The sequence below is a fragment of the Bombus huntii genome, chromosome 9 (assembly GCF_024542735.1).
Source record: "Bombus huntii isolate Logan2020A chromosome 9, iyBomHunt1.1, whole genome shotgun sequence".
In the NCBI taxonomy this organism is placed as follows: Eukaryota; Metazoa; Arthropoda; class Insecta; order Hymenoptera; family Apidae; genus Bombus; species Bombus huntii.
In genome coordinates, this window is record NC_066246.1 from 7252498 (window position 1) to 7279749 (window position 27252).

The following is a 27252-nucleotide window of genomic DNA, read 5'->3' on the forward strand; positions in this document are numbered from 1 at the left end:
AATGTATTATAATTACTACTTATGTTTGATGAGGTCGAAATTTCGAATTAAAAAGAATGTTCCTAAAATAAAATTTATGGATAAATATATTTATATAAGATAGAACTTGCTGAATAAAAAAGTTTAATGTGTCCAGTTCGTTTATTATCGTTCACACTTTCTTATATAGAGAATATGTATTTTATGGTCCATTTCGTGTTACTACTACATTTACATTTATAAATGTATACGTGTATGAATTGTTCCATGATTCAGAAGTAAATTTCTGTACATTTGTATCTTCTGTTATTAAATTTTCTATATTTGCCATCCGTAAATACAGAAAAGCGAATGAAATGCCACCCAAAAAGGCACCTGCTCCCAGTAAGAAGGCGGAGCAGAAGAAAAAAGAAAAAGTTATTGAGGTATTTAAGTACAAACATTTATAACCTTAAAATACCATATTCTTTATTTTAAACATGTATATGAGATTTGTACTGAGATTTGTTACTCTTCATATTTTTTCACTTAAATATTAATTTTTCTTCTAGGATAAGACTTTTGGTATAAAGAACAAGAAAGGTGCCAAACAACAGAAATTTATTCAGCAAGTAGAGAAGCAGGTAAAATCAGGTGGTGTTAATTCACGGAAATTAGAAGATCCTAATATTAAAAAACTTGAAAAAGAAAAAAAATTAAAGGAGCAGAAAGAATTAGCTCTCATATTTAAACCTGTGCAAACACAAAAAATAGATAAAGGTATTAACTGAGTAAGGTTATTGCAGCACTTAGTTAAAAGATATAATACAATTATCAAGAATTGTTTGAATATATTACATTAGCATAAGTTCTAATATTCACAGTTATTTTATCGTTTTATTATTTTTATCTTATTATAGATAAACACAAAAAGAACATAACAAAATAGTTATTTACTTTTTTGCAGGAACTGATCCTAAATCAGTAGTATGTGCATTCTTTAAACAAGGACAATGTACAAAAGGTGATAAATGCAAATTTTCTCATGATTTAAGTATAGAAAGAAAAGCAGAAAAACGTTCATTATACTGTGATATGAGAGATGATGATAAAGAAACTGATACCATGGATAAATGGGATGAAGATAAATTGAAAGAAGTTGTTGAGAAGAAGCATGGCAGTGGTAATCGTCCAACAACAGATATTGTAAGCTCAAATTCATAATATTTTGCTACTAGTTTTTTGAAAAATGAGAAAGTAAATAATATGTTTAATTTTAGATTTGTAAACATTTCCTAGAAGCAGTTGAAAAATCAAAATATGGTTGGTTTTGGGAATGTCCATCGGGGCAAAAATGTATCTACAGGCACGCATTACCACCAGGTTTTGTCCTTAAGAAAGATAAAAAGAAAGAAGATAAAAAAGATGAAATTTCTTTAGAAGATTTAATTGAAACAGAAAGAGCCAATTTGGGACCAAATCAAGTATGAATATATTTTAATAATCTATAAAACAATATAATATGAACTTTTATATTTATATTTCATAAATATTTTTAGTATTTAATATATTTTCTTAAAATGTATAATTTGTTTGACATTTTCTGGCAGACTAAAATAACATTAGAGACATTTTTGGCATGGAAGAAGAGAAAACTAAAAGAAAAGAAAGAGCAAGCACTGAAAGATGAAGAAAAAAGACGGAACGATTACAAAGCGGGACGTCAAGTTGGTATTTCTGGCAGAGAAATGTTCTACTTTAATCCTGAGCTTGCAGCTGGAGATGGTATTTTTCTTTATTGTTTTATATCTTACATATTTTATGTTCTTAGCACATGTATAAAATTTACTTTGAAAATATTTTTAGGCATTGACGATGGAGACGAAGCAATATCTAGTTATGTCCGCGAGGAAGATGAGACTGAAGAGAAAGTAGAATATAGAGAACTTGACATGGACAGACTCGCACTTGAAGCTAGTGAAATTGATACTTCTGGAATAACTGTAGCTGGTGCAGATCGGTTGAAAAATAATAAAGATATAAACAACGAAAGCGGCTCCACTGGTTTGTAGAAAATATATTCAATGTTTTAAAATAATATTTTGAGATTAATAACTTATATTATTATGGCAGTTACTGTTGGTGAAGGTGCAGCTGCATTAGCAATTAATGAAAACCTATTTAAAGAGGAAGATTTAGAAGGCTTAGAAGAAGAATTAGAAGGTTTAGATTTAGAAGAGTGATTCAACTATCATGTTCAAATTCTTCCTTTTATTCAGTGTCTTCTGTATCTTTACAATATATGTATTATTAAAATATTATACATACATTTACTAGTACAAAATGTTATGTATCTTGTATATTACTACTTACATCTTATACTCTATTTTCAAGCAATATACATACACATAATGTAATGTAAAGAGCTGGTCTCGTGCAAATTACTTGAAATTGAAATTAATGTATTTTAATGTAATTATGATTTTTAATTTTTTACGATAAAAAATATAACCGAATTCTTTATTATTGCATTCATAAATTATTTAGTGTTTCTATGAGAAAAAGATATAAGTTGGAAAATATATAAAATTGTTACAATCGTGGAAGTATTTAAAATAATAGTTGTTAAATTACTTTTAATAACGTAATTGCGGATTTAAAATTGATAGGTTAACCTGGTAAAATTAAAATTTAATGTGATAACGAGACTGGCAAATGGAACGAATCATATTTTCAAAAATATTTACACGTATAATTATTAACAGCAGTATAAATATTAAATAATTTATAAATTCTTTTGATTTATTAAAACATTCATGATATATGTGAATAAAAGTAAACATAAAAAAGTATAGCAAAAATGAAATTATTGTTATTTATGTTTATTTTACAAGATTTCAAGGCAAATTTTAGTCTGTACATTCCACGACTTCTATATCCTTTGTATCGGATAATGATACTATGCGGCGTGATGCACGATATTCATAAAAACTTATTTCTGGGTGCTTTTCTAATAAGTATTTATATGCACTAACAAGTTTATCAATATCCTCTACTGTAAGTTGCATTGGTCTTGTTTGTGGGTCCAAATCAGAAAGTTTATACATCATTTGTCCCAATTCTTTCCGATATTCTAGAGGAAATAATGTTCTGAAATGTATATAAAAATTTCAGAATTGTATTACTGAATTCTATAATTCTTTTCATTACTCTTATAACTATTTTTTACCAATATAAAATATGATAATATATAAAGGATAAATTGTTGAATGTAAAAATATTTTTCTGTGATCTTTACTTACTCTATACCTCGTATACTGTATTTTTGACGAAAACTAAAAATGTGTCGTGTAACTTTCTCAAAAATTGTAAATTCATGTTTTGTACGTGGAACAGTTAAAGGCGCAAATGTTACAAGACCAACATCAACATCCGGTTTAGGAACAAAGGAACTACCTATTTTTAGCAAAAATAAATGTATTAAATTTTTTATGAACAAAAAATGTAAAAATTAAACAACCTAAAAAGATCTGAATTAATATACCTGGTATAATAAAATGTAATATTGGTTTTGTCCAAGCTTGTGCCATTACAGATAATCTACATCTTTGTAAATCTGATGGTTCAGCTACTAATCGTTCAGCAACTTCTTTTTGAAATGTTAATGTCATTCTAGTTCTTCCAAATTCCCAAGGGCCAGTTTTTTCACAAACTGCATGTAGCCACTTTATTATCAAAGGTGTTGATATATTAAATGGTAAATTACCAATTAATCTAATTCTTGGACTTTTATCTGTCCAAGCTTTTGCTTCAGTTCGTGGGAGAACAGTAGTCATGTTAAATCTCATTATGTCATCAAAAATAATTTCCATGTTACCATTAACCGCTGCAAAAGCATCTGCCAACATTTCTAACGTAGGCTCAAATCTTTTGTCTTTTTCAACGACAATTACTTTATTTGGTTGATGCTTTAAAATAGATCGAGTTAGTCCACCAGGACCAGGACCAACTTCTAATACATGACAATCAGAGAGATTTCCTGTTTTTCTTATTATTTTATCTGACAAATTTTGATCTAAGATAAAGTTTTGAGAAAGCTGTTTCACTGCACGCAATTTATATATTTTTAACAAATTTTTTATACTTGGTAAAGGTGGTAACCTTAGAGTTGACATAGTTCTCTTTTTATTTGTATTTAGATAATATGTAGGTAAGAGTAATGTCTCATATGATACAAATACAAATAATTCTAAGCGACGTTAGCTTTTGAACTAGGTTTTTCAATTATTTTTTCGGGTTCATATAGATCATTTAAAAATGTTTCCTGTTTTACAGCATATATGGTATACAGATAAATTCCTAAAGATAAACCAGCTAGAGCAAAACCTGCTTTTGCACACTTGTTACGTCTTTTTGCATATTGGGATGCTCTTTGAATAGCTGCTTCTTCTGCTTGTTTCATATATATTATATCACTATATTTTAATTTACTTTTATCTCTTACAAGATCTAATTTTGGCATCAAGTCACTATCTTTCTCATCTGTAACAAAACTAATATAAATAAATAGAAAATTTGATAATGTAATACTTAACAAACATTAATCTTGCCATTCACCGGATTGCATTGTATAAATTTCTCCTTTTTTTGATAAGCAATCACACTACTGTGGTTATTATTTTCGCGTTTTTGTTTCTGTTAAAAGAAATGATTATATAATTATAAAACACAACTTCACATAACCTTTATCAGCTCAGCCTAGCTTTATAAAAAATTACTATACTGATGTAATATACGTAAATTCTGTATTCACTCACAAGACTATAGCAGTACTTTCACCTTAATTAATAACAAAATATCTTATACGTAATTTCTTTTGTGGAAACTTTGTAAAAGTTATGATATAATACAGTTTTTCTTAATTTAAATAGTGTTTTTCAATACTATTTATTATATATATCTAAAAAAATATAGAATTACATATACTATATATTTTTTTACAGAAACTCAATAATCACATTTACAGAATATATCATATTTCCATTTTTTTCACTTACCTTCGATCATTTGGTTTATTTCAAGTTTCAGCGCATGCGTTCAATTCATATATATATATATATACACACACACACACACAACCACACACACAACGCCCCCCACACACGCGCGCGCGCGCGCACGCACACACGCACACACATACATACATACATACATGTATTGAAGCTTATGTAAGATAATACAAAACAGGATTATGTTAGAAAACATTTTTTTAAAATACTAGCTTGATTATTAGTTATTAATACGAATACAAAATATAAAAATATACAGAAAGCATAAATTTAATTCATTAATTGTCTATTAGTATGCATACATGCCGTAATGTCTCTATTGTAATATGTACACAACATGTACGTATGTAAATATTTACATTGCCAAAATGTTATAAGAAAAATGATGTTTTCTTTATTTAATATTCTTAATAATGAAAAATTATAGATTTCTGTTGATGATATAAGAATTAACATAAAAATAGTCTTCCAAAGAATAAGTTGTAAAATGTCCAGGAGGCTAAATATTATCTTAATATATTTGGAAAACATTCGTATGAATAATTTAACATATATAGTTGATACTTGTTTACATTACTAAATTAATTTTTCGTTTTCGCATATTTTTCACGAAAGAAATTATCCGGTACAAAATTTATCGTACTATAGCTTTATCTGTTTGGACCTAAGGCGCTTCGTCGAGAGGTTCTCGTGTAATCACATAGTTACTTCAATTTCCTTGATAATCCTTTCGCATTACTGTTACGAATTACTGTCGGCACCAGTTTCACGACAGCAAACTTGCATCTATGATAATCAGAATTCGCGATTTGTATAACTTCTTCTGATTTACTTCAAAACATTGATTATTTACAAAGTATACATATTCTCTAATGAATTTAATTTTACTTTATATGTTTAACCATATTTTAAATAAAACTAAAAGGAAATGAATGTATGTTGACTAGAATTAATGCATTTTTAATTAGTATTGATTTTTTAAATGGGGTATTATAATATATAGGTTATATTTGCGTATAAAAATATGCATCGACGAATATATTTTTACGATTTTGATGAATATTATCAAATCAATGATAAAAATCAGTAATTTCAGCTAAGTTAATTTTAAATTACAATTGCATTTGTTCAATATTAATATACACCACGAATATTCCCTGCTGCATTATTGATTTTTCCATTGTACTTTCCGAAGATCACAAATTTCATTAATTTTTACATATTTTATTAATGGCGTACAAGTCTTAAAATATTGAAATATCGTTGAATACTTTACCTAAATATTTTCCTGCGATTATGTTTCAGCATATTTTAGGCTTAACTAAGTATTTTTCTTTCTATGTAGTTATACCTACTAATTTTTGTACATGATTATTCGACAACCTAAAAATGAAGTTTCAAGTATTTATATTATTTAGCAGAAATTATACTATTATTTTCTTTTTATAGCATATTTAACAGTAATACGTAATGTTGCGAATGTGTTAACTAAACTGCTTATTAGCTATGTTAGTTATGCATTAAATATAGCAATGCAATGGATGTTAATATATCTTCTAAATTATAAATACTCGTATAGTTTCAAAATGTTTCATGCTTTTAAATTTACAGGATTATAATAAACGAATATCTGTTATTTTTCCTTCACTTCAACAACAAATTTTTGCTACGTTATTGTGTTAATGTTTCAAACTAAAAGTTTGTGTTTTACGAAAGGTAGTTCGCTAATATTAATAATAGTAATATGTCGTATCTAATCAAATCCAAAATTTGCCATTTCGATTCCATATACGTCATACGTCAATTGCATGTTTTTAAATCGATTAGTTGATTACGTAATTCATACCTAAACAGTTGGCTACCTAATTACACGTTGAACGCTATTGAAATAATCAATAATCGGTAACGCAATTCGGTTTAAATAAATAATGACGACACAAAAATGAATTACAAAATCAATATACTAGAAACGTCTAAGTACGAGATTATAGCGAAGCGGCGAGTAGTGGTGTGAGATCTGAAACAGTTCGAATCTCTATCGTGTATGCGGCGACAAATTTGAATAACTTCGAATAGGATTCGAAGCTTAAAACTCGTAAAAGTCTCCACTGAGTCTTGAATCATAATTCGAATTGTTTCGGATCCCATTGCTACACGCCGCCATCCTCGCCACTCGTCGCTGCTACTATATTCGTAACTTAATAAAAAATACATAAAATGAAATAAAATAAAACAAGATAAACAATTTGCAAAAGGATAAAGCTGTGATCGAAAAGTTTTCAACAAAAAAAAAAAAAAAAAAAAAATTCGTTGCACGCTAAACTACCAATTACGAACTACCAATTACTAATAAAGTAAGTATTTAGGTACTGATAACTTATTAACTACAGCGCTAATTACGACGTAATTAGTACCTAATTGTCGAAACTGAAGTTGGGGCATTGTTAGCGGATTTTAAAATGGCTGTGGTTGAGGCAGTGGATTAGGTATTCAAGAGACAGCTTCATAAGCTGCCACACGATGTTCGTGCATTGCGTTTTTTAAAGAGAACCTCAGGCAGTTGTGAGAAGATCTGCGACCCAGCTCGACAATGCAAGATAAGGGAATGCCCGTGGGATCTTCTAGACGTGCTTTCGAGAATGACTCACGGGTATACCATGGGTATAGTGCTGAAGTCTGACACTGCTTGGAAAGATCTCCTCGGACTATAGTGTCAGTTTATTCTGTATACATCTCTAATAAGATAGACACGTAAGTACGATGAGCTTCAATGTGTTGCCTAAAACAGATTTTTAAGCGGATCTGATATGAATTTTAGATAGCTAAGTGTAGAGAATTTTAAATTGACTTAAATGTGTTCAAAGTGGTGCAAATAGAAAGAAAGTCTAATCAAAAGCACAATCGTTTTTCGTTTTCATGAATACAAAGATTTTACAAAGATAATTTGACCAATCCTTAATTAGAGAGGAGAGGAGGATCTGCAGAAGATCATTCTACATGTGAAAATAAGTAAAAAATGAAGAATGAAATTTTTTCGCTTTTATTTTATTGTTATATTTAACTTTCTATCTTATTGTATATATAAAGTTCTTTAAAAGAATTCTGAAGAGAATCGCTCCTTTAATTATTAAGTACGCTACACAATCTGATTTGTTTGAACGACAACAATATAAGTGATAATGCTTATTGGACGTTGTACAATTTTTATAAGATATAATGATATTAATCTGATTTAAGATAACAAGTAACACGAACAAAAGTTTCATTTCTTCAAACTTCGATTCAAAATTCGATTCCAGAAACAAGTCAGCAAGATTCATAGAATAGGAGTAAATTTCATAACACGTGCTAAATATTAAAACGAAATCTTCGAGATTCGATCTGCAACAGATTACCCTACACAAGGTATATATTTTTTCTCGAACAAAATGCTCTGTCTGTTAGATCGAGTAAAATGAAGTTTCCGGAAGTGCGGGCCATGTACTCGCTAGTCTGATGAAACCTGAATATTTGATAACGTTGCATTACGTTAACAGCGTCGCTTATCTATTTTAATGGATTGTAAGGTAAATTGAAACATCCGACTGTGCCGACAAAACCCGCTGCACGGTATGTTGAAGCTTGTATTAATAGTAATTTTTCGATCCCGCGGCAAAACACTCGCGACCGCATGGGGAAAAAACCAACAAAAAAGTAGAAAAAAGAAAAAGCGAGAAATTGAAAGTCAAGGGGAACAAAGCGTTTTTCACGCGTACCTTTTTTCTCCGCAATGAAAAACCGTCGCGTGTGTCAGCTGTTTACATAAAATTGATCGATATATCGCGCAGGGGAGAAACGTTTCGATTTTTCTGGATATAGGAAACGCATCAGTTTACAAAGCGGGTCGCCAACGATCTCCGCGTATAATACAATCGTGAGCTTTTATTTTCGACGAGCAACAAGCACTGTTTCTGAAAATTCTATTTCATGCGTCGTTTTTCACGTTACCTGCAGCCGGCTCCATTGCTCGAATTTTCCAACCAATTGATCCCTTAGATGCAGGCTTTTGTCTCCTGTCCTACCCATATCTATTGTCCTCTCGTCCGTTTTTCGAGGACCTAGCGAAGAAGTCAATTTCGAAGTAACGACAACAGCAGAGACGAAGATGCATCAAAGCGCCAACAGTTTCCTTTTCGTGCCATCAATTTTTTCGTTATTAGAAGCCAGGAGAAAGTTTGACGGGAATATCGATAAAGTGGAACCGTGAATTTAGGTTAAGCCTTCGTTAGGAAATTTTATTTCGAGGGGCGAAAGCGAATCGATCGATGGATAATAGTCTCGTACCGTTAATCGACGTTACGATATATTTCTGCATCTTAAAATCATCTTTTATCCTTTATCGAGCAAAATCTGTCAGAGAAATGCGCAATTTTCTTTTTCTAATATTTCGATGCGTCTTTGCGTCACGTAGCTTCTCGTTCGAACGAACCGTTTCTCTGTGTTCTCGTAGAAACGACCGAACCGGTACTAGGGGGGTTGCGAGTTTCTGCTCCTTCTTTTTCAAGCTCCACCGGCTCGACGCTAAGAGAGAAAGTTTCGAAAGATCCCTCGGAATCGCGATTGTCTGTCCGTGGAGGACGCGGATCTCATTTCAACCCCCGTGCGTTCCGTCCACGTGCGTGAAAATGCGCGCGAATAGGGAAGGTGCGCCTCGTCGTCGGGATCCCTTGGGTTCTCCCGAGGATATTCCACCTGGTCGACAGTCTTTTTCCCTTCTCCTATCCGGGAGAGAAGGACGAGCTTGCGCCTTGAGCTGAGGTTCGCGGTGGGACGTGAGAACGGCAAGAAAGAGAAAGATAGAGCGAGGACGAGGGATATAGAGGCATCGTGTTCAGAGAGAGAGAGTTCGTTTTAGAGTCTGCGAGTCGAAGTCACGGCTGACAGAACCGTATTGAGAACGAGAGGAAACGGCATTGAAGGGGATTGAAGGAGCGAAAAGGACGATCGTTGAGGAGGAGGGTAAAGAGGGAAGAGGGTAAAAGGAGTATGAAAAGGGGCGAGAGGTAGCGTATAGAATAGGCGAGCTTTTTCGGCAGGCGCGTTCGAAGTGGCGGGGGTTGGCGAAACGGGGGTGTAAGGAGAGCGCCAGGCAGAAGACAGGAGAGGCAGGAGAGCCGGGAGAGACGGGAATCGGAGGGGCGAGTGGTTCGCTCGGTGGGAGAAACAGGAGACCCGGGCAGTGCAAGCCGGGCAGCCTGCCCGACGATATCGTCGCTCTAGATATAACGGTGATTCTATTTTTTTGTTTGTCCATTCTCCGTCAAGTTGGTCGCTCGCCGCGAGTTTTTCTTTGCGCGTCTAATAAAGCGGGCATGCGCGCCGTCGCTTTTTCCAGCCACGGAGAACCGCGTATAGGCACACCTTGTACTTAGAACTTGACACATACCTATAAATACACATATATACGTACGCGTACACACAGGTATACACGTACATCAGGTACACGCAGCGCGTGAACATACGTGTCCGCGCGCACGCATTAACTACGCATAGACGCTAAAACCAACTACGGGAAACAGAGAGTAAAGAAACACACTGTTTGTTAAAAATACACGTATCGCTACTTAAGTGGCCACGTACGTTTGTAGAATATACGGGAGCACGTGTATCCATCCGGAGGGGCAGCTGAACGCGAGAGCGCGGCTGAAAGAACGCACGCATTTCCCCGCTCGGAAGCTTCCGCAGCTTTCAAGTAACAGGTTGGTCATTCCGGCTCTTCTCTTAAAACCGCTTTCGCGCGTTTCCATCGACCTCTCGAGTCGCGGTTACTTCCATCGTCTCATCTCTCTATGCTTCCTTATCGTGTACTTCAAATCGATGTCAAATCATCGATGTACATTTCACGCGTTCCAACAAATTCGTTCTCCTCGTTACAGGTGAGATGATAATACGTATTCGCTCTCGGTTCACGTTTCGATCAGTGGATACGCTCGATCCATAAAGTGGACTAGAAACCGTTCAACGGTATAGAGACGTTTCCGTCTGGTATAATTGGAAATGGTTCGCCTAATTGGTTGCCGTCGATGTGTTTTTCATCGTGGCCGATCCCTGAATAGCCGAACCGATGACACTGGTAATTAATTGGCCGAGGGTTCTTTCGTCTTTTAAACTTTCATACTTCGATTCTATGGCATGTGTGGTTTTCCGTGGGAAACGAGCCACGCATGCAAGCGTAATTTCGAGATGGTTTTGATCCTGTTTTAATCGACTAATTTCCGCTCCTATTTCCCCGATTCCCTAGGAGCGTTCCATTCTGTCGACGATCTCTTGTGCTTTTCGCCTCTTATCGCGCGGTTGCCTTCGCCTCGGGCGTACGTTGATCGAATGTTCGTCGAACAAAAAGAACAGCTGCTTGTTAATTACTTTTCAACGATTCTCATGGTTTCGCGATTGCATGGCGATCTTATCGTTTGGATTCCGCGCTAATCTGCGAACGAGAGTAAGATGGAACGTTGCGAGAGAAAGCGAAAATGCATATTTTATTTTTAATGTTAACACTAGATACATTTGCGAGCGTCGTGACGCGCGCATTGATTGCACGCGACGCGTGTAACAGGTCGTGTTAGCAAACACAATCGAATAAATTAACAATCCAGCTCGCAGATACGGGCTTTCTGTACATTTTGTTTGACAGCATTTAATGTTCGTAATATCGCTAAATGAAACGTATGTTTCCCGATTTCTAGTTCATTTGAAATAGCTAACGAAGTATACTCGTAATCATAAATTGGATATTCGTTAGTGTTTAATTTAATTTTTATAAAAATGGTTTTGCTATAAGATCTTTAAAGCGTAGCATAGTTTAGTTCTGTTGTTTCATAATACAAACGATTAACGAGCGTCAACTTTATTTTGTAAGTACAACTTATTTATTCTCATTTTAAATGTACTAGTTGTAAGTATCCGCTGATTTCGACAGAAGCGTATCTGATGATGTTCTCTTAAAGTATTTACGTGGTTTCAAACAATTTTTCGTTTGATAAGTGATACTCGACAAATTGCACAATTATACTTTTAGCAAAGTAGAGTATTTTTTGGATTCAAAATGAAAATTTGACGATGTATACGGATATGCCTTTTAATATATAAAAAGTGTTATATAATTATTATACAATATTGGTTAAAACATTGGAATGAGTACGTAAGCGTAGTGAATATGTCGTTAAAAAGAAATTATTCCTGAATGTACGTACACTTTTAGTACGTATGTAAAATGAAAATAATCTATAGCCACATGAACACACATGTATACGCGATCTATCGTTTTGGTGGTATATATTTTTCGTTGACCCACATTCATCTCTTGTTTTATGAAACCGAAGAATTATTAAAGACCGCATATGATTCTTTTTTATCATCTGAATTCGTTTATTCAGATAATTTGTTAAGAATTAAACACTTGTTTTGTTAAAAAGCGGTACTTATGCTTCTACCAAGGCAAAATTTACGTCGTCGTATCTCATTCAGTTTTAGCGGAGAAATAATAATCGATCGATACAGGCAATAAACAAATACTACTATTTTCTTTGAAATAATAATGTTATTATAATTTATAACATTGTAAATTTCTAGATCGTTTCTTAAAAATAATTATATATATAAATATGAAGGCAATATTAGCGAAATAACTGTAATTACTTTTCTATCTATCAGTTTCACATATTTCTGTCATACCCATATTTTCATTTCAATGTGCTCAATTGTACTTTCAATTTTACCTAATAAAGTATCAGAAAGTGAACGTATAGCACTGGAAGGAAGCTTTTTATTATCAATTAATATCTACTCATTCAAAAATTATATTTCATTGTAATTCCTCGAATTACATAATTTTACCTTCTATTTTCCAAATGTTGCCATGTATTTTTTCATCGGAGGAACACGCGAGAAGTTACATGGATTAATTAATTAACGAACGTCGCGGCAATTTTCCCCATGGATTTTCTTCGATTTTATCGTCGACGAAATCGCGTGCTGCGTTCGCGCGCTAAAGGTTTGCTAGGTTTCTTGATGGCAATTTTCCTACATCTTATCGTCACGTACAAAAGTTTACGGCGGATCGGGTTATGTTAAGATTAAGTTTTTCGTTCGAATTTTCCGAAGGGATTTATACTCGATCCAATTTCGATTTTCGACGCAATGCTTCTGCAAGCGCTTACGATGTTATCTATCGATCGATCTGTTTGTCAAATCGCGAATTCATGACAATTTTGTCAATCTTCAGTCCTCCTGTAATTACATTTCTTATTAAAAGTTGGTAGCTATATTCCCCATTGATTGTGTATTTTTCCTATACCAATAAACACGTTTGTAGTTCACATTTTAACAATTAATCGTGATAAAAGTGAATATCTTTTTGTGATTTTTATCGTGATTATTCCATTATTCTATTTATGACCTTCCGAGGCGAACAATTCTCGAATAAGTGCGAATTATTTTTACATTTGCTAAATTTGGCTATGTGTGTGAGAGAACTCTACAATCGAATAAGTGGACGAGTGATTAAGAAGCTAAGATTAACCGAAGTGTTATGAAAGTTTGATGCATTCGTGAAAATAACGAAGAACATCGAAGAAAGCTTATATAGTACAATCTAATTATTTCTGAAACTCGCAAAGCGAACTGCGAAACGTCTACTATGAAGGAAATAAATGATCTGGACAATTCCACGAATAAACATGAGAATTTAGTCACGGACATTATTATAAATTTAAGATATATAACGTGTTTCTAAATGAAATTTGAAAAATCGCTAAGAGCAACGTTGAACAAGAATAATTGCATTATATAAATTAAGATATTGCATGTAGATTAAGAAAATAACCATTGGAAATTTTATACGGAAAAGTTCATGTGGAATCTAAGAATCAGTTACAACGTTCTTTAAGTTTGATGGAATTACAAGTTTACTCTTTTTCTATTTCAGCAATGATACATCATGCATCGTGTCGTTTCGGACAAACAACTAATTTTACTTGCTTATCTCATCGATCATAATAATCCACCTCTTTGCCTCTCGGTCTATTGTATCAAACTATTAAAATGGATATTCTCTTTATACGTAACTTCGATGCTCGTAACTATACCTATTGAAAGGATATTAACAAAGAACAATCGTGTATAAAGAAAATCCTGCAATTACGCAATCGTCGAACACTGTGTTTACGCGTTAAAACGCATGCTTCAAGTGGTTGAAAGAACCGAGTCAAGCGATCCAGTTCAGGTCTTTGTTCTTTTCTTCTTCATTCTCGAAGCGTACGGTTAACGAGCCGTTGAAAAGTAGGATGGAAATGTGGTTGGCGTAAGAGATTAGTCGGACACTCGTGCCGAGACTGGTCGTTTTCTATGTCGCGACGGCGCAGCGGATATGTAACGGAGTTGCTGAGTAACTTGGACTTTACAATCTCGAAAACGCAAATTAATCCGTGTCCGGAGTTTCGCTCGGAAGCAAAGCAAACGCTCAGTCGCATGGTTTCCTTTGTATTTCGCGGAATTTGCTCGCCTTTGCTCCTTAGTTCGCGAGTGTACACGCTTCCGGGCTCGTTCCTTCTACACCTTGGTCGTTTCTTTCGTCGGGAATCGCGACGTAAACCGTGAACGTTTCTATTGTTCCGAGCGATTCTTCCAAGATCGTTTAGTATCGAGGACAGTACGCCGAAAGGAAGCAAGGAATCTCGTACGTATTCGCACCTCGACCCATCTCACCCTTCTTTAATAACACGGTTGCCTGTGGACGACGTCCCTTTCCTCTCGCCTTTTCCTTTCCGTCTCTCTCGCATGAGGAATACTAGCTCCGCCAAGAAACTTACGACCCTCTACCCCCGCCCTCCTTCTCACTTCTCTTTCTCACATCTTCCCGGCAATATCGCGATTCTGTGCGGCGGACAGATCGTTCGTGAGCTTCTTCGGAATCCATCCCGTACCTCGAGTCCAGGTTCTCGCGTGGGAGGACCTGAATAGGATCTCTCGTATTTTATTTTTTAGCTGGCTGAAGTATATTTTTAGCTTGCTCAGTGATCGGTAGCTTGACATTTGACCGGCCGCGTAGGCTTTTCTTTGAACTTTCTACGGAACACGTCGGGTCACATGACTTTCCATGCCTGTTACCCTTGGGAGGCTTTAATTAATGGAGCAACTATTTCGCAAGATTTAAGATATTACAGAGGGTAAATAGATTGGTAAAGAAGGGACGAGGAGCTCGATTTGGCCGAATCGCGCGATACTCTCGTGTAATTCTTAGTTTCTGCGCCAAGTCGTTACGATCCTCCGTGAAGAATTAACGTTGCCGCGGAAATTTATCGTACGATTCGTTCCATGCTTGTGTTCTCCCCATTTTATCTATCCAGGTGGAAATCGGAGCAAAGGAGCGTTTGCTCAAGCCCTGGTAAATTGCAAGGTATATTTTACACGCGTTTCGTCAAACTCATATTACTGTTACGTTTTCAAGTCGCTCGTGTCGCGGATCGTGAACGAACGTTTATGATAAACGTCTAAACGCCGGACAAATATTTTTGTTCGCCAACTTGTGAAACGGGCCGAAGGCTACGCGCAGCAGAGTATGCTTTACGGCGAAAGAAAATGTTTGCGAAAGAGGGGAAATATATCGGTTATGCTTTGTCAAGGGTAAAACAAAATGGATAAATTATAAAAATAAACGGATAAGACGGACGCAGTTGAGAGACTCGATGGTAAAGTGGTGCAAGTGTATCTTTCTTTAGAAACAAAAGAAGTACGGGAAACGATGTTATAAGATCCATATTTATTTAAAGGATTTCAGAATGAATTTCCAAGCCTTTACGAATGCGTATAATAATGAGTATTTAAAGTTTGAAAACGTTACAGAGATTTTCGTTACAGCTTGACTTTATGTATGGCATTTTCGAATTAAAGATCTTGTCATGTGTTCCAACTTTTTCTTGAGTTCTTTAATTGTATCCGAACACGATGTAGATTCATGTATTTATCCAACTTTTCTAAATTCGAATTGGATTTGTCAAATAGAAATTAAAGATTGTTCGTTAACCCTTTACAGCGTATAAATTATCCATATATTTATATATTTCAAATTTTAATCCAATCGTTCGTCAGTGCGGTTAGTGTATTTTATTATGGTAAATAGTTGCCCGAGGTAATGTGAATTCCTAGCTTTCCTTAATTCGATTAAATCTACATATTTAGCCTTTTGCCTATAAGCGAATGAAATTCAAATTACAGGTAACGAATTTTCATTTTATAAAATCAAGGTATTCGTTCTCGTTGTTGGTAAAATATTAAAATTTTTTACTTTTAACTTCGCGAGCACTTGAAAGGAACGCCTCTGGGAATCTCGTGATCTTTAAAAGGATAACAAAAAGAAGCATAGTTCATACAGTAGAATTAAATTGTATCGTTAACGTGATTTTGCGAGATAATCGGGATACTCCGACGCATAATTCTGTTCGAGTCTCGTAAATATCTTGGAAAGCTTTTTCACAAATTGAGCTACAATTACTTAGTTCCGATACACGTCAAGCTTCCACGGTGATTGGTCGGATTTTTAAAACGATTTAAAGCTAGACTTTAATGTCCGATAATGTAATACCTTGACGTGATGACAGATTGACATTTTCTCATTTTCGTAAATTAACGCAAGTTACAGTATTGCTCTCGAACGCCCGTTCCACGTATAAACTTGAAAGCGCGTGACAATGTCGATGCAGTTGACATATTGACATCTTAACGCATTGATATCATGACATTTTAGCACTGGCTATGGTATCACCTTTGGTATCAAGTGTGTTCGTCGGTCGGACGAGAGAAATCGCAACGAAATTACTACACTACCAACTACGTGTACGAAACGAAAAAAAATCTCTCGTTTAAATTCGTTATAAATAAAAGTGTTTCATTGTGAGATTAATTTTGTTTACGTATATATATTTTTAGCTATTTAATTGGCATTATCGAAATATTCAAATTATTCTCCGAGAAGACTGATATTAACGAGAGCCACAGTGAATCATGTTTCGGCCAGAGGTTTCTCAATGAGAATACTGTCCTTTTGGAAAACGATTCCGATTCCGATTCCGTTGGTAGACACAACAGAGTCAACAGACGTCCGAGAAAACGTCAGTACATCGGTAATATCAGTAGTATCCGATCCATAGTTTCTGATATCCGATATAACTCTGCTATTCAACTACTTGTTTTCTTCGATGTACGTTGTATGGTTGATTTTCTTTCCAAAGGGTTTTGCGATACTGGGAAACTAACGATTGGTTTAATAAACTGTGCATTTGTTATTGTATCCATTATTTCCGATAAGGACTGTATCGTCGAATGATTCTGGTGTTTCGATGAAGCTAAAATCTAAGAATCCTATTTTTATAATATGTTACAGTGTTCACGTAATATCAGAATTATTTTACCAAAGAATCTGGAAATTGTCAATAGTATCAAAGACAAATCGAAAAGACTATTTCCAGTAATGAATTTTTATTAATAGATTACGACACATATCTAGTAATTCAGAGAGGGTAGAAGCGAAATATCTACATAGAAACTGATTCAGTCATTGCTATTCGAGGATTAGAAAACATGGAACGTCTGTCAATTGTTCCAACCGAATAATACAGCACATTACAGCGTGTACGATTGAAAATATTCGTGTCCGATATTTTATTTCGCCCACTTCAAGTTCATTCAGAAAATATTTCACAAGATATACGTATTGGATTGCGGGGCAATCCGATAACCGAGAAATTTACAGATGCACGTTCGAAAATTCACAACACGGAAATAAGGATTTGTTTAAAACTGTTCTTCATTTTTAGAGCGATAAAAGAGCCTTCGATAATTTATTAATAATTTATTACACGTTTTTTATTGACCGCTACAATGAACATGGTTCAGTTCAAGAAATATCTTCCAATGTTTGTAGAAGTTTCGCATTCGCCGACTATATCTAGTAGAAGGGGAATCAAGAGAACGAAATAAAGCGTTCGAATAATCGAAACTCTCGAGGTAATGTTTCATAAAATCATGTGTGAAATATTGCTGTTTCTTTGAAATATTCTGTTTCGCGGGATACTATGTATGTTGCACTTTATATCGTGAATACATTTATCGTTCACGTTCCATTTCACGTTCCACTGCGAATGGTTATTCGAACGCAAAATCGGTTCATCTGAAACATATGCAACGAATTTTTCTTTTTTAACGTAAGGCTTTTATTTTTTCGTACAGTATCCATTCTACTAAACATACATATTTTTAATCCAATAGAAATGGCTGTCATACGTGTATACATACATGCATAAATACATGCATAAATACATACATACATGCATACATACATACATGCATGCATACATGCATTCATACATACATACTTTGCGACTTGTATTGTATAATTTTCCAGGGTTAACGACCAATCGGCTTTCTTTCTCGTTAACGATTCTTCATGAATATTTCAACGAGCTTCTTGGGGAATTGCCGTTATAATTTCCCACAGTGGTGTGTATCACCTTACTTACTTATTGCAGGAAGGTCATCGGTTGGCCTAGTTCCTTGGTAGCGGCCACGCGATCTGCTGAACATCCTCTCTCATCCATTTTCTCTCGTTCTGTTCCGTATCTTCCCCTGACGCGTCTCGCCCCTCTTGTTTCACGGTTCATGTAGTATTACTTCTACTTACTACTACTTTCAGGATAATAGTAATAATAAACAGAATGAACTGAGAGATCTTGCAGCTTGCTACACGAGGAATTGCTCGACCTTGAAATCCTGTAAGCTTTGATTTCGAAATGCTGATCTTACGCTTGTTTATGAGCACTGTTTACGATATCGCAAGTTTATTCCTGTTAAGCTCGATAGTGAATTATAGTCTATACTTGTACAAATTGTATAAGCATTAGCGTGATATTATATCGTGAAGCAAGCGATGTAAAATCCGATGATATCGTTTAATTATATCGATCTGTTTAATCAATCTGTTTTTCATACTACTAAACTTTTATTTTCTCACCTATTTTTTTAAGACCTTTGATCATCGGCATGGTATAATCTAATCTCTCTTGTAAATGTCAATCGATGAGTAGTTAGCATAAGTTTGATATTCCATCGGATTATTATTCTTTATGTAGTGAAACCTCCGATATCGGAGTCGATAGAGGGACATGATCGTTCGGATTAGGGTATTTTTACATAAAGAAACTAATTATTTATTATCAGGAGTAATATCGTTACAAACGATAGCAAGGAACAATTTTTCTATTAAATCGGATAAACACGTATTAAGTTGCTTTGAATTGTATCCTATTTGTGGCTTAAACCACTTAAATGATCTTTTCCTAATACCGTAAATGCTTCGAAGAGGGAATGCCTTCAACAATAGGTTTACGTACATTTTTACGACTTTTGCAACACTGTGGCCGTTTTCTAGCTTTTGAAGTATCTCTCGTTCCGTTTTAACTGTTAGTATCTATTACACGTTTTCTTCTTCATGCCATTTTATAAATGGCATTAACGCATATAATACCGTTTTCATATTATAGCAACAAAGGAAATATATATTGTTCGGATAACAGAACGTTCAGACATCTGAATAAAAAAGAATCTTTCAATGAAGACTGATATAACGATAGGTCGTTCATATAATTATGCTAACGTATACAGGATGAGTTATTTCTTTAATTTCTTTTAAATAATTATTCGAGCATTCAAACGTCCGTGTAACTAAATTAACTGAATATCCTATAATAAACGTCCGTAATAATGAAGTTTCTAATTATCTAATTATCGCTATACTATACTTCAATTCAGTTTCTCCCAATGATAGTCAATTAACGAGTCGATACACCGTCATCTGCGTGCACACGACGTTTGAAATGATTGCAGGAAGCAACGCAACAACGTAACTGGCCGCGTATCGATATCACGATACAAATCAGCACCGGCTGTTATCGTGATCGGTTGTCGACGGCAGAACAACAATTTCGCCGAGTGATTACTCGATCGGAAAAGCTGCTCGAGGATCTTCTCTCTTTCTCGGCCACTGAAGGATACGGTGGTCGATAGAAAAACGCGCTTGCGTTTCCTATTTCTCCGGAATATGAACGCGAACATGATGATCGGTTGACCCAGTTTCCTCCGGTTTGAACATCAGTTTCGGATTCGTTGGAAATTAGGCTGCGAAGAACCGCAAAGAGAATGCTCACCGAAGCTGACGACTGCAGGAAAACAAACAGCCGCGCGTTGCAATTGTGTCGATTCTTTCTCGAGAAAGTTTCTCGCAGCCACGCGAGACGACCAGTTTTAATTTTGAAACGACACGTCACGAGTGAACTTTTTAGAAGACTGGTACAAGAAGGGAAAAAATCGCTGGAAAATCTTGGCTCGTTTTCTCGTTTCGTTCGAAGAAAGTTTCGTTTTTTTTAGAACGCGTTCAGTTCCACGAAGGTTGCAGAAGTTTCGCGTGCTCGACGTTTACCAAGACTCGACCGATGGATTTTTCGTGTTTATGTTCGCCGTATTGGTCTTTAATGCGTTCGCGATCGGGGCAAATTGAACTGTAATTACGTTTTCAATGATGCACGTGGCTTTCTTATTACGGAATTACACCAATCGATGTTCTACTTTTTCCTTGCGGTCGGATGAATTGTGGAAATTAAAGCCTATACAAATGTCCGTTTTTTGGACGCGCGGTAACCGCACCGTGCCGGAATAGCAATTTCGACATCGATAATCTTCCCGCATACGGTATATCATGCGTATCTTCGTACTCCAGCGTGTAGCGCAAAAGGAAAGAAACGAACGAGCGTATTAATGAAAAATAAAAAAGCGAACTCGTGGTATGGCGGTAGAGAGAGAGAGAGAGATTACCCTTTATGTTAAAAATCCGTGACCGCCTCTGTGCGGTTTTCCGATGGCGAACGAAACGTTTGAAACATAGCTAGAAAGTATTCATAGAAATTTTCGTTACTGCAAAGAAGAGAAGAATTCTATATTCAAACGGACAGAGAAGAATAAAACCCGTGAATATCGTTCACGGTACACTTCGTTCTGTGTATTACCTAATTACGTATTACCTAATGCCACAAACACAAGCACAACTTGAGATTTACGACGAGATCGTTTAAGTAGCCAAGTGCACGAAATTTTAGTTTCTGCCCGATTAAATGCAGTTCTACCGGTTGAATCGGCTTATCTAAACACGAACCTCCATCATATGAATGTAAAGCCGTGAATAGCAGAGAAAAATTAATGAATTAATTAATTACCTAATTACTTAAAACATTCAGCGGTTTTCTTAAAATCAAAGTATCCTACGAAATAATGTTATCCTATGTTTTCTTCTTATTTTTATAAAGGAATCGCTCCAAGTCCTCTTGTACATATTATTCGATCAGATTCTGTGTAAAACCACTAACAGACCTCCTCCGTCTGAGTAACAAGTGCCATTTTATTAGGAGTCCACGCGCGCGCCGTTAAATCTCTTTTACTGTGTCTGTTCGCCTCTTGCGCTGCTTTCGTGGCCGTCGTGAAAACACATCTCTTCGCCGCCTTGAAAACCTATATATATATATACATGTATATATACATACATATATATATATATATACATACATACATACATACATGTATATATGCGTCTTTTCTTGATCATAAGTCACATAGTAGGAGCGAAGGGAGAGTTGCGTAAAGGAAGGTAAGCAGAAGCCACGGCGTTTCGCTCAGCCAGATCGACGTAAAAGTAGAGAGCTCTTGATGGTATCAAAGGAGCCATTATGCGTTTTCGTGTATTCGCTGCATCGAATATCCCCGGGCCCTTTAATGTTCCTTAGACGAAACTTTCCACGACGTCGATATGCTTGCCTGCAATGAAAATGTGCGGATGATCTTTATATCGCCGCTTCTCATTTTATTGGAATAAATTTATCGGCGGTACTTTGGCTGCGGTATCGGTGCCGTTTTACTGTTATATTGATTGTTACTGGTTCTCTTTGAATATTACTTTCTACGGTGACATTCATAACGAAGAGGCAAGGGTGTCTAATTGTTAAAGAAAGAAGGCTTTGATTTCGCGCAATGAAAAGTGTCATCGGTTGAAAAATACTACGCACGATTAGCCTTCGTTAAATATATGATACTCTGGGAAAAAAGTATTCTTAGCAAAAAGTTATCTTTATATCTCATTTTCTTTATGACACCATTCGAGTTTCATCAGGGGTTCCTTTCATACCGCTAATAACAAAGAGGATAATTAGGCGCCCTGTTGTGAATGATACCTACTATATCTCGCGTAGTCGATCTAATATCATGGATAGGGGCGAAACAAAACGAAAGATCCAATTAAACTAAATGCTCGTAAAGAGTAGACTTAGTTTAGCGGAGTTTTATGTATTTATAGGAAATTCGAAGGCTTACAAGTGTATGTAACGCATGTAAAGTACAAAAATTAAGTAGGTGGAATTAATCTGTGCTTAGGTTTCGTTCTTTTAATTATATTAATAAAAATACGAATTTGCTTAAAAATTCGCAGTCTACTTATAGCGAATATAAAAACGATTATTTATTTTTTCTATAAACAAATAACATGGGGTTCGTTTTCTAATAGTCCCGTAATATGTACCAGTTTTGCGAAATAGCTGGTACTTCTTAATTAAATTTCATGTTCCGTATTCGCTGATCAAAAGACTCCAAAGCGTACTCTCTTTGATGCAATAAAGCTAATAAACGTTCTGTAAATTTCTTTTAATATTCTATATATATATCTATATATATATTTCCTTGTTCTGTGCTTCTTGGATGACGCAACAAGTCTTAAAGGATCAGAAAGAACTTCGTTTCAAAGAAACATTTCTTGAACTTTGACATTTGAACAATTACATTCGATTAGCAATAGGTTGAGTATAATTGCAAGCTCTATAATCATAGAATAATGCAATGTTCTCGATAATGATTTAAGATTCGTTGTATAATCGCATTTTCCTCGTTTACTCTGCTTTCACAATTTTCCTCTATCTTTAATGAATTTTATTCTCGCATCGAATATAAGCGAATTCTCTGCAAAATTGTGCAAAAGAATAGACTTATACATCACGCCTATTTCTATGTCTATTTAAAAAAATGTTGCGAGCATTTGGCAATCATTTTTCGCTGTACAGCGAAGTAAATTAATAGGTTTTTGCTTTTTATTACTAGCTGCTTTTTATTATTGCTATTAATAGATATGACTACTTCGCTATCGTTATCAACAGTTTATACCGAATAATTGGCAAGTACACCTGAATTTCGCGTTACACAATGTTAGATACGAAACGAAATATTTGTGCTCAGTATTTTCAACTTACCGACAAGTTGATCTATATCGGCTTTTCTGACACACGCAACATTGAGCGATAGAAAACCTTAGAACGGTTCAGTCTATGTTTCGCCATCGCCTGTGTACGTCTCTCTTTATCGCGATGAGACCATTGCAACTCGAGCATAAAGTTCATGAAATATCTGAAACCCGATGCGCACTGCATTGATTGGCAAAACAAAAAAGACCGTCCGGGTTTTGAACGTTTTCAAGCATCATCCATTGGCGGAAAAAACAATGCTCGATGAAGGTAAAAGTGCAATTCGTGGTGTGACGAACACGAGAAACGAAAAATGTAATTAAATACTTTGTCTTATAGAAGCCGAGAGCATGAAATAATTTCACATTTTCTGCAAACGTGGTTATTATTAATTCACTCGTTCCTGAAACATTTACATGTTTCTGTCGTTGAAAGATAACTGCACGCTTGTGCAAAATGCAAGAAGAGAAGGTGTAAAAAGTATACAGAATTCACGTAATACGCGAAGCAAAGAAAAGCCGAAGCACAAGCACGCATTTGCATTTGATCCTGTTACGACCCTTGAATCTTTATTTTCCGATCTTGCTCTTACTTCTATAAATACTTTTACATGTTCAATACGAAATTGAAACACAAGAATTCACATTTATCATTAACGATTCTTGCTCAAACTTTTCAGAAGTACGTTTTCGATATTAAAAAGAATACAACGAATCGAGATCGATTTCAAGAACGTAGTAGGATTAAACTAGTAACAGGAGTGGATCTAGAAAATGCGAATACGAAGTTCCACTTGGTGACGACGAATTACGTGAGATAAATCTAGTCTTCTTCGGGTCAGAACACGGATATCCGAGAGAATTTCAGGATGTCGGCATCGCTCTTACAAACGGAGAGTTTCGTGATACGATAAAGACCATTTAGAGTCGTAGAAAGTCAAAGTCAGACTTATACAAAGCCAGAATTGTCAGAGGTGTACGAGAGAGCAGAGAGCAGTCGCAGTTACAAAGTGGCAAGATAAATTCAGACCGCCGAAGGTTGCAGCGTTGAAGAATGAACCGGCGCGAGTGCTTCGTAGCATAAATCTCCGCCTGAAACCACCAATGGAAACTCGTCGGTGCAATTGCTATTAAAATTTATGTACCGAACCATCCATTATTTCAAATATACGAGAAGTTTAAACGAGCTTCGCGACCGATCAGCAAAACCGTCCATCTCCATCGCTGATCCATTTCTGAGCGACATACGCTATTGCTCATAAGCATCTGGACAGTTTGATAGATTTGTGGTACGGATTGTACTTCTTCGTTTTATCAATATCCTAGTTATACTACACACGTTCACAAGTGTATGGAGATTTTGACCGACTTGCGTTAACAATATATGTGAACGTTACTTATTATTTTCATTTATTCATCATTATAATCCTTGGCTTTCGGCCTAGGATGGTTTCCGGTTAACATTGATATTTTATCACATCGATTACTTATGCTACTTTATATTCCAACTTATCCTAGTATGGTATACATATGGCAGTATGATACAACGTTAAATCTACGAATTAACGATAGCGGTCTTTACTATGTTATTCTGGAATTAAAGAGATACGTCATACGAAATTAAAATTCTTTATTTTAAAACCTTATCATATATTAATCGTGACGCTGTATCCACTTGGAAGATGATTTTCCTAAAAACTAACTCACGGATGAAAAAAATTGTATTTTACATTTTGGATTTATTTCTACAGAAGTAATCGCCTGCTGTCTACTCGTGCGATATATTCGGCCAACATTTTCCACGTCATTGTAGACTGTTTGTTTAGAATTGTGTAATTTAGATCGTATCCTGTAAAAGATATCTAAATATCTCTATCCAGACACACTCGAGCGGTAGCGTGCGATACTTTAGTTTCTCGGGAGTCTAAAAACAACGCTAAAAACGGCGACAAAGGAAGATAGCGACGTGGGCTTTGCAATGTCGCTCGAGGCAGGTCGTTTGAGATATTCCGGCGACAAGCGGAGAACGTACTTTCGAACACCTGTAACTAGATCGATCGAAGAAGCCTTGCCGCAAAGCACGACACTCCATGTACATACCTATACGCCTTGTGCGTGTTCATGTGCGTGTCTGGTCTAGTAGCGCCGTAGGAAAACATAATTTATCCTCGAGCAAGAAAAACTTACATAGTAAAACGGATTAAAGTAACGATGCTTTGCTATGGTGTACTGTGATGGAAACTAGCGGTGGACACCGTGCTCAGGTCTTTTTTTCCTCCGACGAGAGTCCAGAACGAATAGGGTTTCGGACACCTGTAGCTATATCGATCGGTCGAGGTCGGTCGACAGCCCTCGACCTCGAAACCACCCCTTTGCCAGTGGCACTCCAGAGAGGAGGGGAAGTTAAATTCAATCCTCTTTCCCTGCTGCTCGACCACATCGACAGCTAGCGACTCCGTCTTTTCCGCCTTGTACACCCGAGAAATTTAATGTTCTCTCGATCAGCCTGTGGCTGCTGCGTTAGTCTGGCTACGGGAACAAATGTGTCTGTGGCTCGATTTAGATCGAAGTTTGAAAAGGATTTCGGGAGAGGAAAAAAAAGTCAGGCGAAGAAGCTTTGTCACTGGATTACGTGCTACTCCAACGAGATGCGTTGATGTGTGCATAGTTTTAGATCGGGATTTTGGTGCTTAGCCCGAATGAATGCTTGGTTACGCAAGAGTAATTAATTTGATGCGAAGATTCACCGCAGCCGTGAGTAGTTAGAATGGGTTAGTGTACGTTTGTGTTATTTCTCATTAAGGGATTAGCGTAGAATGAAGTTGAACTTTGAGCGTTCGTAATTGTGGAATATTAAAATGATGTTTGCTACGTAGATACAGTATCGAAAAGTTAATTCGTTTGTTAAGCAAATGTACAGAGTATTAGAAGAAGGTTTTGAAGTTTCTGGGTATTGTAGTAGATATTAATTAACAGGAATAAAAATGTTCAATCGATATAGATCCTAAAATTGATAGTTCTAATATAAGGTATAATTTTGTATTTTCTTCTTGGGATATGTAATGGTCCTATTTCATCTTCATATATCAATCAATCTGACACTATGTTTTCATCAGAGAAGAGCTAGTGAAGTTACGTAATTTACGACAGAATTTTTGTTCAACTGTTAAATAATTGAGTAATATTCGCCCTGTAAATGTTATCGACGCTTTCGCTTCTCCCAACGGAAGAGGCACAATGTTTCCTGGAAAATTAAATCGTGAACTACTTTCAGTTTAAAATGCTGCCACGCGAATAATAAATTCTATCAATAATATTACATTAGTGGAACGAAAGTTCTCTCAACTTTTCTACCTTCGCAAAAAGAACGTGCGAAACAAGGAAGCGTTAATTTATAACGTAATTGAAAATGGTGCGCAACGTAGTTCAAGCTTTCATAAATAATATCCAGTTAAATGTTCACTGCAGCATAATTCAATTTCTTGCTAGATCTCATTAAAAAAACTCTATAAAAGAGAAACGTATTCTACTTTTTATGGCTTATACTTTGGATGTATTTGTTATTATGCTAGGCAATGTATCAAACGAACATAACATTTGCGAGGTGTATACATAGAACCACGATTTAACCGTGTTTCTGCCTTTTCCTTCTTAAGTTGAGCGTGTGTTTTTGGAGCTGCTAATCTTTATTCTAAGATCTTAATTGCTGTATAACATCGTACGACGAAATACAGGAAGTTAATACATTTATAGTCGTAGAATGCTTCAAGGAAGTATTATGTGAGTAAACTATAAAGTGTAAGATAAATTACTTGTCATTGATATTTCAGTCTACTTATTCGTATTTTCGCGAAAATGTTATTA

The 27252-nt window shown here is 35.5% G+C and overlaps 3 protein-coding genes and 1 long non-coding RNA gene across 14 annotated transcripts in view; 2 read left to right on the forward strand and 2 right to left on the reverse strand.

Annotated features, from left to right (window-relative positions):
* Window positions 1-106: 106 nt before the first annotated feature.
* Window positions 107-2489, forward strand: LOC126869235 (zinc finger CCCH domain-containing protein 15 homolog). Its single transcript, XM_050625499.1, has 7 exons — window positions 107-404; window positions 531-738; window positions 926-1164; window positions 1239-1442; window positions 1569-1743; window positions 1825-2022; window positions 2092-2489. The coding sequence occupies exons 1-7, from the start codon at window positions 336-338 to the stop codon at window positions 2199-2201; spliced, it is 1203 nt and encodes a 400-aa protein (XP_050481456.1). The 5' UTR covers window positions 107-335; the 3' UTR covers window positions 2202-2489.
* Window positions 2210-5122, reverse strand: LOC126869236 (dimethyladenosine transferase 1, mitochondrial). Of its 4 annotated transcripts, none has more exons than XM_050625502.1 (6): window positions 5016-5116; window positions 4798-4918; window positions 4576-4653; window positions 3503-4500; window positions 3261-3414; window positions 2210-3108 (listed from the first exon to the last, which is right to left on the reverse strand). In XM_050625502.1, the coding sequence occupies exons 4-6, from the start codon at window positions 4131-4133 to the stop codon at window positions 2868-2870; spliced, it is 1026 nt and encodes a 341-aa protein (XP_050481459.1). In that variant the 5' UTR covers window positions 4134-4500; window positions 4576-4653; window positions 4798-4918; window positions 5016-5116; the 3' UTR covers window positions 2210-2867. The 4 variants fall into 4 exon arrangements, with proteins under 4 accessions (XP_050481459.1, XP_050481457.1, XP_050481461.1 ...); XM_050625500.1 differs by having other exon boundaries at window positions 4776-4918; XM_050625504.1 differs by lacking the exon at window positions 4798-4918 and having other exon boundaries at window positions 5016-5122.
* Window positions 5123-7826: 2704 nt separating this feature from the next.
* The window catches only part of LOC126869222 (regulating synaptic membrane exocytosis protein 1), a 153166-nt gene continuing 133740 nt past the window's right edge, over window positions 7827-27252 (forward strand). For 4 of the 6 annotated variants that reach the window (XR_007690845.1, XR_007690846.1, XR_007690847.1 and 1 more), the window contains exon 1: window positions 7827-10765. The gene's annotated coding sequence lies outside the window, so the exon portion shown is untranslated. The remainder of the gene's footprint in view (window positions 10766-27252) is intronic. The other 2 variants (XM_050625472.1, XM_050625473.1) reach the window with 2 other exon arrangements.
* The window catches only part of LOC126869249 (uncharacterized), a 144646-nt gene continuing 135974 nt past the window's right edge, over window positions 18581-27252 (reverse strand). The window contains exons 3-4 of one of the 3 annotated variants that reach the window (XR_007690865.1): window positions 21334-21920; window positions 18581-18837 (exon numbers count right to left, since the gene is read on the reverse strand). This is a non-coding gene — a long non-coding RNA (uncharacterized LOC126869249). Of the gene's footprint in view, window positions 21921-27252 lie in introns of all 3 variants that reach the window. The other 2 variants (XR_007690864.1, XR_007690863.1) reach the window with 2 other exon arrangements.